The sequence below is a fragment of the Bubalus kerabau genome, chromosome 18 (genome assembly GCF_029407905.1).
Source record: "Bubalus kerabau isolate K-KA32 ecotype Philippines breed swamp buffalo chromosome 18, PCC_UOA_SB_1v2, whole genome shotgun sequence".
Classification (NCBI taxonomy): Eukaryota; Metazoa; Chordata; class Mammalia; order Artiodactyla; family Bovidae; genus Bubalus; species Bubalus kerabau.
The window spans coordinates 72,899,382-72,911,224 of NC_073641.1; the positions used below are offsets into that span (position 1 = coordinate 72,899,382).

Below are 11,843 nucleotides of genomic sequence, written 5' to 3' on the forward strand. Positions count from 1 at the left end.
ACCTGGGGCGCTGAGCCCACGGAGGCAGCAGCCCACAGAACCCACACACACCACTGCCTGGAGCGACTGCAGGAAGAACTGCTCAGAGACAGGCTCAAAAACCGGTGGTGAAAACAGAGTTCTGACATGTGTCCGGGCAGCCCACGGGGAGGCAGGGACAAAGGACCCAGGGAAATAAACCAGCACAAAAAGGCAGTTGTGAGCCCCAGATCAGGAACGAATCTGTGTCAAAGGTTTAATTAAACATGTCCGTGAGGAGACACGACGTTGGCAGAGTGGGTTAACTCTGCTGCCTACAGAAACCCACCTGGGGAAGGGAAAGTTAGGGAGTCTGGGATGGATGTGCACACTCTGCTGTACTTAACACAGGTAACCAACAAGACCTTACCGTAGAGCACAAGGAACTGCTCACTGCTGGGAGGCAGCCTGGCTGGGAGGGGGTTTGGGGGAATGGATACAGGCGCATATGCACCGAGTCCCTTCCCTGCCCACCTGAAACCATCGCAGCGTCGTTAATCAGCTACTCTGTTTTATTTTTATACAAGGTGAAAAGTTAAAAAAATTCAATCAAATATGTATATCTTCAAAAATATTACTCATTACGTAATAAAGTAACAATATTAAAAAAAAAAAAAAAAGGAACCCTCACCTCAAACACGTGCATCAGGCAAGTTGAAAGCAGAACAACAAACATCTACCATCAGGAAGGCAGGGGGCTTCAGAATTGTCTCTGGTGCAGTTTTGGGCATCAGCTCAGATGGCACCGTGGAAATGCCCAGGCCCAGGGCCAGCGCCCGGCAGCTGCCTCCTGGGGAAGGACGGGACTGTTGGGGCCCCGCCCGCCTCCCCGTCGCGTGTGGGGGCGCCAGGCCTGTGAGCCGTCTCGGACACGGCGGCAAGGCTGGTCCCAGCTGTGGCCCTGCCGTCCGGGTCAGGCCGCTCCCCGGCTTCCGCCAGTCCTCTGCAGGCCCAGCCCTCAGAATTGCCATCCTGGGGCCCCGTCCGCCCGATGACCCGGGCCCGGGGCGGGCGGCACCCCGCTGTCACACAGGGCACGGCCTCCCTGAGAAGCGTGGTGGCCCCGAGAGCCGGGGACAGAGAGCCGTTGGGGGAACGTCCTGCTGGTGTTACCAAAAGCCGGGGCTGGCTGCTCACGCGCCACAGCCAGCGCTCGAGGGGCCAGGCTGGTGGGGAAGGAACGTCTGCTTCACTTCAGAGACGGGGAACCGGGGAGGAGGCCAGACTCCTGCTCAAAGGCCTCTTTGCGACCCCATAGACTGTAGCCTTCCAGGTTCCTCCATCCATGGGATTCCTCAGGCAAGAATACTGGAGTGGGTTGCCATGCCCTTCTCCAGGGGATCTTCCTGACCCAGGGATCGAACCTGGGTGTCCTGCATTGTAGGTGGGTTCTTTACCTTCTGAGCCACAGGGAAGACAATCAGTGCTCAAATGCTTTTATAGACCTCGGGAGGGGGCTCCGTGCAGAAACAGCACAGGCGTCTTGAAAGCTGTCGTCAGTGGTCTGACCAGCATCGCCTTGTTTTAGGTAGGCAGTCTTCAGTTCCAGCATCGGTTTGTTCCAAACTTGAGACCCGTTCTCAGAATTGTGGTACTGTGCCTCCCTCACAGCTCAGTTGGTAAAGAATCCGCCTGCAATGCAGGAGACCCCAATTCTATTCCTCAGTCGGGAAGATCCGCTGGAGAAGGGTTAGGCTACCTACTCCCATATTCTTGGGCTTTCCCTTGTGGCTCAGCTGGTAAAGAATTGGCCTGCAATGTGAGAGACTTGGGTTCAATCCCTGGGTTGGGAAGATCCCCTGGAGAAGGGAAAGTCTACCCACTCCAGTAATCTGGCCTGGAGAATTCCATGGACTGTATAGTCTAATGGGTTGCCGAGTCGAACATGACTGAGTGACTTTCATGTTCACGTCAAGACTGATGTTGAAGCTGAAGCCCCAACACTCTGGCCCCCTGATGGGAAGAGTTGACTCATTGGAAAAGCCCCTGGGAGGAAGGGATGACAGAGGGTGAGATGGTTGGATAGCATCACAAAGCCAATGGACATGAATTTGAGCCAACTCCGGAAAACAGCGAGTAGGGAAGCCTGGTGTGCTCCACGGGGTCTGCAGTCAGACGTGATTCAGCGACTGAACAGCATGCCATGGCTACAGTCTGGTCACCGTGTAGTTAACTTTGCCCACCTGGCGGGAGTTTCAGTCTCTGGAAGACAGCTCACAGGACACAGCTCAGAATATTGTCTGTGGCCCTTAAGAGGGAACTAAGGGTCATGATTTGAATGACTAAACTACTATCTTTGTGTCAGTTTTTCTTTGCATTTTTCTCACTTCTCTAACTAAGTTTCTTCTGTGACTCAAGTTTTTCTAAGGACAAAAGGCAGGTGGAGGACTGGGTGGGCTGTCTGTCCTGGGAAGGCCCCACAGGCTCCCGCCCCGCCTCACTGGGTCTGCCCCTCAGATCCTCAGGGGCGCTCCCGGGACAAGCCCCCTTCCCCCCAGCCCCTGGAGCAGCAGCCACAGGATGGGCCTCACGTCTGCCCGCTTCCCGAGGCCCGGCGCGGGGGAGCACAGTGTGCTCTGCGTCCCCTGCCCTGGGGGAGCCCCTGGCACTCAGGCCGCCCCGGAACCTCACCTTGGGGCCTCTGCAGTGAAACGAGTTAAGAGGAGGTCGCCCCACATCCATTGAGTGCTGTGCTCACGAGGTCATGGGCAGACATGGTGACGCGCGTCTGGTCTCCACGCCCAGGACTGCGGTACCACCAGAAGCCGGGCCGAGGCCCTGGAGGGCGGGCTCTGGGGGGCACAGCCTCCCGGCCCCAGGCTCCCGGCTCCGGGAGGGGACACCTGCGCGCAGAGCACCATCTCCTGGTCGCTCCCAGCCAGGAGACAACGCGTTCCTGCCTGGACTCCCACAGCCGCCTGATCCTCAGAGGAGAGTCTCTGAGACCCCCGTGGACGCCTGATGCTGTGGACGGGCCAAGCCCCACATCTACCGTTTCATACACACACCGGTGCACTTTGGGGGCCTCGCTGGGTAAACCAGGGGCACGGGAACGCAAGCTCTGGCCACCGTGACAGGGGATCTGATGACAAGGTGCAGGGACCAGCGGTCAGATGCGCTGGACAAACAGGTGATTCTCAGCTTGGCTGGATGGAGCAGGATGGTGGGAGGTTTCATCAGGCTACTCAGGACATCTGGAAATTTAAAAGCTTCTAAATCGCTTATCCTGGAATTTTCTAACAGCCTCAGACTGAGGTTGACAGAGAACAGGGCCTCTGTGCACCCTCTCTCACTGTGGGCTTGGGGAAACCTAAGGAACACGGTCCCAGAAGACCAGAGACAGCGGTGCACACACAGCAAGGCCATCGCAGACGCCACCCCCACCCTGGCCTCGCATGGTCAGGTGGGCGGGGGCAGGGATTAGGGGCCTGCAGGACAGCCCTGGGCACCAGCAGGGACCACAGTGCCCTGGGGGAGGCCCTAACCCGCCGGCCTGCACAGGTGCCCCTGTGCACACACCTGGACTGGCCTCGGGTGGAAACTCTGGACTCGTCTCCCCCTGAAGGCCTGGGGCGACCCAACCCCTGCCCATCGTGGGAGGGAAACGCTGGGCTCACCAGGACGTCACGGGGATCCCCACCCTGCCCGCTGCGTGGGGTCCGGGGCTCGCCTGCAGGTGAGTCACCGCCGTGCCCCCGGCACTGACTGCAGAGGCTGGGATCTGGACGTTTTGCGGGACCGCGGCACTCTGGGAAACCGAGGCTGCTGGGTGCGTTTCTTCTCTGAAACCCCCAGCCCGGGAGGTTGGTCCTAGTCCCCATGAACATTTTTATATGGAAATAGAATATTTTAAGATTTTAAAACATGTTTAATATGAAAACCTCTAAGTACAGAAGTTCAGAGGATAGTAGAAATCACCCACATCACATTCCAAATGGCTTGTGGCTGTTGGAGAAGCTCCTTCAAATGAGTTAAGACTCCAGGACAGACGGCTGAGAGTTCTCAGGGGCCAAGAGTTGCCTGATGCACATCGTTATTTTTTACAGTTTTAACATTTCAGGACTTCAGGGATGATGAACACTTTCTGAGCTCGGTCACTGAAGGGAATCATGCTAAACCTGACTGTGTGACGGCAGCGGGAGGCCCCCTTAGGCACACACGTGTGTGGCAAGTCTGACCAGAGCTGAAAAGACCCAGCCATGCTCCCTCCCCCCACGGCTGACTGCATCCAGTCTCTTTTCACTGCTGCTGCTGCTAAGTCGCTTCAGTCGTGTCCGACTCTGTGCGACCCCACTGACGGCAGCCCACCAGGCTCCCAACTGGGATTCTCCAGGCAAGAACACTGGAGTGGGTTGCCATTTCCTTCTCCAATGCATGAAAGTGAAAAGTGAAAGTGAAGACGCTCAGTCGTGTCCAACTCTTAGCAACCCCATGGACTACAGCCCACCAGGCTCCGCCATCCATGGGATTTTCCAGGCAAGAGTACTGGAGTGGGGTGCCATTGCCTTCTCCGCTCTTTTCACTAACTCAGTGCAAAAACATTAACAGAGCAGCAGAGACCGTAAACTGAGACGCAGGAGGGCGCAGCTACTCCAGGACGAGAGTCGACTGCAGACACATTGGTGAAGTTTTCCTAACACTGACATGTTTTAAGGGGACAGAAGTGGAAGGGCCTTTTTAACTGGAGTTGACTTAGTCTCTGCTGTGAAGTGACTCAGTCACACACACACCTACGTCTTCACACTCATTCCCATCATGCTTACAGCAGGACCCTGAGCACAGCTCCCCGTACTGCACCCCGCTGCTCGCCTATTTTATACACAGGGGTGTGAGTGAGTCACAGCCTCCTGATTTACCCCTCCGTCTCCCCTTTGGTAACCATGTGTTCTCTGTTTCTGTTGGTAAAACTCAACATCCACATTAGTCTAGAGAGTTGACGAGTTAAGACAGAAGCCCTCTGCAGCCTGCAGCTTGGCTGGGCCCCTCCCTGGGTCTACTGTGCAGGTCCTGAGTCTGAGTTGTCCCCTCCTGTGGGCCGGGAAGCGTGGGCTGCCCGCCACCCCTGGTTCCCTCCACATCCACTCCCTGGCCAGGTTCCCCCCTCCTGGCCCCTTCTGGGTGAGACACATTCTCCAGTCACCTGAAATCAAGGTGCGCCCATCCCCGCTCGGGGCCCCGTGGCGCTCGCTCCAATGCAGGGAGACCCAGAGATGCCTCCACCCCCACCCCACCCCCGTGAGACCCCCAGGGCCCTGACCTTTCCTTCCCCCACCCCCACACCCCCGACGTGCTCGCACAGACAGTTCCAACTGGGCGAGCCTGATGAGCACCCACGTGTTCCGGGCGCACGAACCCCTCCGTGAGCCCACTCGCAGCTGACAGCCCTGCCCCCAGCACCGCAGGCTGGAGCCTCCCCTCCATCAGGGTGCCCAGCACCCTGCCTCTGGAGCACTTACCGCCTCCAGCTTCCAGGGCTGAAGGGGACACCAGGCGCCCTTCTGGGAACTCAGCCGGTGTGGTCACCGGTCCTTCCAACCGGAAGCTTAGTCTTGTTTCCTGCAGACTCCAGGGCTTCCTTAACTTCTGCTTCATCATCAGCATGCATCCAGGAGCGTCTTTTCTCAGCAGCTTTGCTGGGCAGGTGCTCCCTCAGCAACCTCCCTCCCTCCCTCCCTCATCCCTCCTCCCCACTTCTCCTCCGGGTCCCCCCATCACCCACCACACCTCTGTCCTCTCCCCTCCGGATTTTATTTCTGTGGAACAACACATCATAGCCATTACTCTCTTAAATACACACAGAGTATTTAAATCAGTCCACATGTGACTGTTAACACCTTCAAACAGTACTTAACTTTGTGGGATTTCAGACCAGGCGGCTGAGGAGCAGGAGGGGCAGAGTGCCGGGCGGAGCTGAGCCGGGCGGAGCTGAGCCGGCTGAAGCTGAGCCTGCCGGAGCGGCCCACCACTTCTCCCACGCCCACCACGCTCCCCCGGGAGGAAGGAGCAGGCGGCCGGGACCTGGGGGCCGGGCCTCAGTGACTGAGAGACGCCCGGGTCCTCCAGCACGCCCTGCACTGGGCCCCGGCCACGCGGCCGCCCTAGTGGTGCTGCTGCCGGAACTGCAGGCCGCAGTAGCCGCACGTCCCCGTCTTCGTTTCCTTGTCCTGAAAGATTCAAAGGGAGAGCTCCCTATTTCCATCTTCCACCTCCATCGTCAGTCCACACTTGGTAGACGTCCAACACTGAAGCCAGGCCCTGGAAACACACTGCCACCAGGGGAGCCGCGGGGCCTGACGCTGGACGTGCTGTGCCGGAGGCCCTGGGGCCCGCTCCCCAGACGCGTCAGGGCCCCGGGCTCCCTGCCGTTAACAGTCGGCTCGGTCCCAGCCCACCCTCCCTGCCCATGAGGCAGGCGGCGTCCTGGGCAGGGGCCGGGAGGACTGGAGCAGAGAGGTGCTGAGCAGAGGCCCCCCTCGGGGCTGGGGTCGAGCCAGGACGGATCAGCAGGGGTGGCGGGGCCTGCCCTGCCTGAGGGGGCGGCCCACCCCAAGTTCTATCCTGTCCTGGAAGCTCTGTGCGTGCTCGCCCTCTGCTCAGCCCTGGTGGACGGCTCGTGTGCAGGGCCGAGCCAAGCGTGTGCGGCCAGCGGGGACAGAACAGGACAGGGGCCGGGGCCAGACAGCACATTACCAGGTTTATGTACACTCGGGGGTGGCCCAGGGCCCCCCCGCCGCCGTCGCACGATATCACCCGACTCCCGACTTGGCTCACGGGCTGCTCCGCTATCAGATCGATGGCGAAGTTCTCGTTCACCTGCAACAAGACAGGAGCGCTCACATAGACACATACCAACCCCCGACGCTCCCGCGGAATTCCAGTGTAGACCACCCCCCCAAGGCCCGCACTGCGCTGCCAGCAAAGACACTCTGCACCTTCTCATTTAAACATCAATGCAGATCTTCGTAATACAGATAATTACATACATGCACACACGTTTTAACTCTTCATTTGCATGTAATTTCAAACTTACAGAAAATCTCCAAGAAGTACAGCAGCCCAAAGACTTCCCATTAGTCTTTACCTGGACTCACCCACTGGTAACATCCTGCCCCACCCCCTTCTCTTCATACACAGGCTCGAGCACACGCGCGTGCGCACGCGCGCGCGCGCGCACACACACACACACACACACACACATGCCCTCCTCCTCCTGTCTTCAGGGAACGACCAGGAGCAGCTGCTGGCCCCACGACCACTTCAACACGGGGACCTGGTTCTGAGCTAACAGCTGGTTTGGCCCCGAGCAGGAGGTGGGACACTGAGCCCTTGACTCGGGCCAAGGGCTGCTCCACAGGGGTGCCAGGGGCGCGGGGGCAGGAGGGACGATGGCACAGTAACTGCGAAGCACAGTGGCACAGCTGGGCCCAGAGCAGCTCCAAGCCCACTGGTTTTCTCACTGGAGGGAATCAACTCGTGATTCTTAAGCTGGTGGAGAAACGGCAAGGAGACATCTCTCCTCTCCCCTTGGGGGCCAGCGTCTCTTCATGCAGGACTCAAGCCAGGAAGCCATGAGAGCACCATCTGAGCTGACGGACAGGGACCTGCTCACCTGCGGCAGCCAGAACTGGAGCCAGGCCCGCCGAGCACGGCCCGGGGTAAGCCCCGCGCTGCAGGCAGCGCCCCGCCCGCCCCTACACGCGGACCGGATGTGAGGCAGCTGCTGCATCCCGCCCCAGCCGACACGCTCAGGGTCAAACACTGCCAGACCACCTCTTGAAGGCCACCCATCTCTGCAGGTCCAAGGGTCACCGGGTCACACACAGTCAGCGGTGGGGTCCCTCTCCCTTCCCGGACGTCCCTGGACACAAGTGCACAGAAGAGACCCTCGAGCTGTAAATGCGGCCCACGATAACTGTGATTCTGACTCTGGGAGTAACCGAGTGTCTGTTTATCACGATGGTGACAGGTGCCGTGTCTGGGGGTCCCCGAGGCTCCCTGCCCTGCACACAGAACCCCAGCCGCACCCCAGGGCCCAGGACTGCAGTGAGGAGAAGGGAACGATGATCCAACTTTACAAATGAAGGGGGAGGGGTGCGAAGTTTCGGTGTTAAAATCTGAGCCTGGGACGAGCACAGGCCTCCCGGTCCAGGAGCCAGAGGGAAGCTCAGAGCCCGCCCGCCTGCGGCCACCACGACACTGAGCCCCCAGAGGGGGACAGTCCTGACTCGGGAAGGCGCTGTCGGCCTGGGCTGGGGCTTGCCTGAAGCCCCCCAGGCTCCTCCTTCCAGCAAGGGGGCAAGGAGGGAGGCAGCGCAGCCGGGCCACAGCACACGTGACGTGCTGTCCCACTGCGGTCTGCGCCCCGGGCCCAGCGCCCCGCACCCGGGAAACAGCGCCCCGCAACGGCCATGCTAACCACCTCCTGGGCCCAACACACCCACTGCCTGAGGTGGCCTTGATGCCCGTCGCTCACGGGCAGGAAACACTGGCTTCTAACTCCACGTGCGTGACCACAGAGCAGTGAAAACAGGTCTGTCGCCACAGGGGGACAGCTGGCCAGTCGGGCCCTCTGACTCTCTGAGGTGACCCAGGACCACAGCAGGCCCCACTCCGTCCTCGCCTCTCCAGGAGGCCCGTCCCAGGCCAAGGGCTAGGGACTGCTGTGCAGACTCGCTGCGGCCACACGGGCCTGCTGGTCAAGACTGCCCAAGAGCCACACGTGGGCACAGCCCGCCTTCCCGCAAAGGCAGCGCTACGGCCCAGTTCCTGCTCTCCGTGGCCCTCAGCCTAAGTGCAGATCCGCTTTATTTCTCAAAATACAACCAAACCGTGGAGACAGTAAGATGGGGGTTTGTCGGGGACTGTTGAGGGGGTGGGAGTGAAGAGGTGGTGCATAAGCGGGTGGGGGGCGGGGGCTGGGACAGTGAAATAGTCTGAGTGACACTGCAGTTTGGATATAAGACATTATGCGTTTGTCGAGACCCACAGAATGTACTTCCCTGGTGGCTCAGCGGGTAAAGAATCCACCTGGCAATGCAAGAGACACAGGAGATGCAGGTTCAATCCCTGGGTTGGGAAGATCCCGTGGAGGAAATGGCAACCTGCTCCAGTATTCTTGACTGAAAAATCCCACGGACAGAGGAGTCTGGGGGGCTACAGTCCACAGGGTCGCAGAGTTGGACACGACCGAGCAACTAAGCCCAAGCCCAACAGAAAGTGAAGTCACTCAGTCATGTCCGACTCTTTGCGACCCCGTGGACTGTAGCCCACCAGGTTCCTCCATCCATGAGATTTTCCAGGCAAGAATAATCGAGTGGGTTGCCATTTCCTTCTCCAGGAGATCTTCCTGACCCAGGGATTGAACCTGGGTCTCCCGCATTGTAGGCAGACGCTTTACTGTCTGAGCCACCGGGGAAGCTTCCTAAGCTCAACAGAATGTACAACACAAAGAGTGAACCCCAAAGAAACCGAAGCCACAGACTTGAATGAATCACAAGGTTTCAACACTCTGCACGTGCTCTAACAAAGGGAGCAGGTTCAGCCAAGAGAACAACAGGGAGCCTGGTGGGGCGGGGGGGTGCAGTATATGGGAACTCAGTACTCTCTGTGCAGTCTTTCAATAAACCCAGATCTTTTAAAATAAGTCTCTTGCAAACCAGAGAAAGAGGAGAAGGGGACGACAGAGGATGAGATGGCTGGGTGGCATCACCGACTCAATGGACATGAGTTTGAATGAACTCCGGGAGTTGGTGATGGACAGGGAGGCCTGGCGTGCTGTGATTCATGGGGTTGCAAAGAGTCGGACATGACTGAGCGACTGAACTGAAACACCAATTTTTTCTTGCAAGAACGAAAGCCTGAGAGACTTGCTGCACATCTTACACAAACACATATCCCCTGGACACTCTGGACCTTGGATAGGAACAGGCCCCGAGTCCCCAAGTGGGGCCCACATCTCCTGCACTTGCAGGAGGATTCTCTGCCATGGAGCCGCCTGGCAAGCCCTTCTTTTACCACATCTTTTCCTTACCTCTTTCTGACGACCTACAAATCGAACTTTCCTGTAGTCTTCATCGTCATAAACCTGAAAAGAAGAGGGGTGCTATTTACAGCCCAATTCTGTACCTTTGTATCAATCACAGCCCTTACACAAAAAGCGTTTCCTTCATGTTAGGCCGTGCATGTGATCACACACTGAGGAGCTGTGCCCCACGGACACGTCTCAGCGGGATTCCTAACACGACCACAGGCCGCAGTCCAAACTGGAAGAACCAGAGGAGAGGAGTCCCAGCGGAGGCGGACACGCTGACCCGCCCTCTGACAGGCCGCGGAGCATCCTTCCCCTCTGCACCTGCTGCGTGATCTTTCCACGTCACAAGTACTTACTCGCTCCTCTTTGGAATCAGGATTATACCTAAGACTGTGTTTCAGGCGACAGCAGACCCTCGAGTTATTAAATATGCTATTTAATGTTACACAAACGTTACAAGATGTGACCCACAGTTTGCGGTTTCCGACCCCGACGGAGGCCTCCGCACAGTAACCAAGGGGCTCCCCCGGGTGTCGGCCTCGCTTCGGAGCTCGCCGAAGCCCTGACGGCGGGACCGCAGCGGTTGCAAACACCGAGCGCCTCCGCCCCTCGGCCCCAGCCCCGCGGATCCGGGACCCGGGGACCAGGGGACCGCGGCAGCCAAGGCTGGACCGAGGCTCCGGCGCCTACGGCCCCCAGGGGGACTGGGCCGTGGGACGCGGGGGCCGCGGGCTGGGCTGCTGGGCGGCGGGACCGCGAGCACTGGACTTGGGCCCCGCGAGCACCCAGCCGCTGCACCGCGGGACCTGGGGGCCGGACCGGGGCTCCGCCCGCCTGGGCGCCCCGAGGGGAGGGCAATCTCTGCGCCGCCGTGGTTATACCTGGCCGGTGTGCGTGACCTTCTCCCCGGTCGGCGAGGTCCGCACCCCAAAGCGCCTGGCGCCCCCGGGCAGGCCGCGCGTCACCGCGCCGCCCCGGCCCAGGACCCTGAGGAAGGTCGCCACCGCCGCCATCTTGCGGGCTGACCTTCAACCCCGCGCGCCGACACGCCGACGCACGCGCACGGCGTCCGCGCGGATGTGGCCGGGCAGGGGGGACGCGCGTGCGCGGTGCGGCCGGCGGGCGCGGCGGAGGAGGGGCTCGGCCGGGTAAGGCGGGAAACTGCGCACCGGTAGCCCGGAGCGGCGGCTCCACGTACCGGGGCAGGGCCGGGAGGGTGGAAGCGGGAGATGCAGTGCTTCCTTTCCATGGTAACGGGTAATCTTGGGGAGGTATGCGTCGATTGTCGGTGAAGGCTGGACAAGCGTCCTTGCTTGGAGGAAACTGGACGTCCACCCTGGTGGACGGTGCGCATCTCTTTGCGGTCCTGGGGTTTCTGCAGCAGAGCCCAGTGAAACTGCCACTAAAGTGTGTCCCATGGCATCGCTCATGCCGGTCATCCCGAAAGGCCCGCTGCTCTGGAGCACACCTGGGCAGGACTCCGGCTCGCGGCCCGGGCCCAGCTTCCTTCCTGCCCCTCAGGGCTGCCTGTGCAGAGACCCGTCGGGAGGGTCGGCTCACATGGCAAGGGGGCGCACGGGGGCGATCCCAGAGCTGGAGTGGGGTTGTACACCCCACTGTACAGGAGCTGAGGGCGCCCACAGCCTGGACCTCAGGGAGGTGTGGCCACGAGAGGCGACGGTGCTCACATTACCTCCCCATCGGAGCATCCACTGGCCGATGCTCAAGAGGCTGGCGCCAGCCAGCGCACCTGCAGAGCGCAGAGCGCGCTGATGGGTCAGTGGTGCGCGTGCGG

General features: G+C 59.9%; 1 protein-coding gene across 1 annotated transcript; it reads right to left on the reverse strand.

Moving 5' to 3' along the window:
* Nucleotides 1–5,747: 5,747 nt before the first annotated feature.
* Nucleotides 5,748–11,119, reverse strand: NDUFS6 (NADH:ubiquinone oxidoreductase subunit S6). The gene is made up of 4 exons (XM_055554717.1): nucleotides 10,930–11,119; nucleotides 10,049–10,102; nucleotides 6,709–6,831; nucleotides 5,748–6,182 (listed from the first exon to the last, which is right to left on the reverse strand). Exons 1-4 carry the CDS (start codon nucleotides 11,059–11,061, stop codon nucleotides 6,117–6,119), a joined length of 375 nt encoding a protein of 124 aa, XP_055410692.1. The 5' UTR covers nucleotides 11,062–11,119; the 3' UTR covers nucleotides 5,748–6,116.
* Nucleotides 11,120–11,843: the final 724 nt, after the last annotated feature.

What these genes read in the sequence shown, in the direction of transcription:
- NDUFS6 (XM_055554717.1), bottom strand. Translation starts at nt 11,061, where the DNA reads ATGGCGGCGGTGGCGACCTTCCTCAGGGTCCTGGGCCGGGGCGGCGCG. An exon ending in AGGTCACGCACACCGGCCAG is followed by an intron (nt 10,103 to 10,929) that starts GTATAACCACGG and finishes TCTTCTTTTCAG; the next exon opens with GTTTATGACGATGAAGACTA. An exon ending in CCCGAGTGTACATAAACCTG is followed by an intron (nt 6,183 to 6,708) that starts GTAATGTGCTGT and finishes TGAATCTTTCAG; the next exon opens with GACAAGGAAACGAAGACGGG.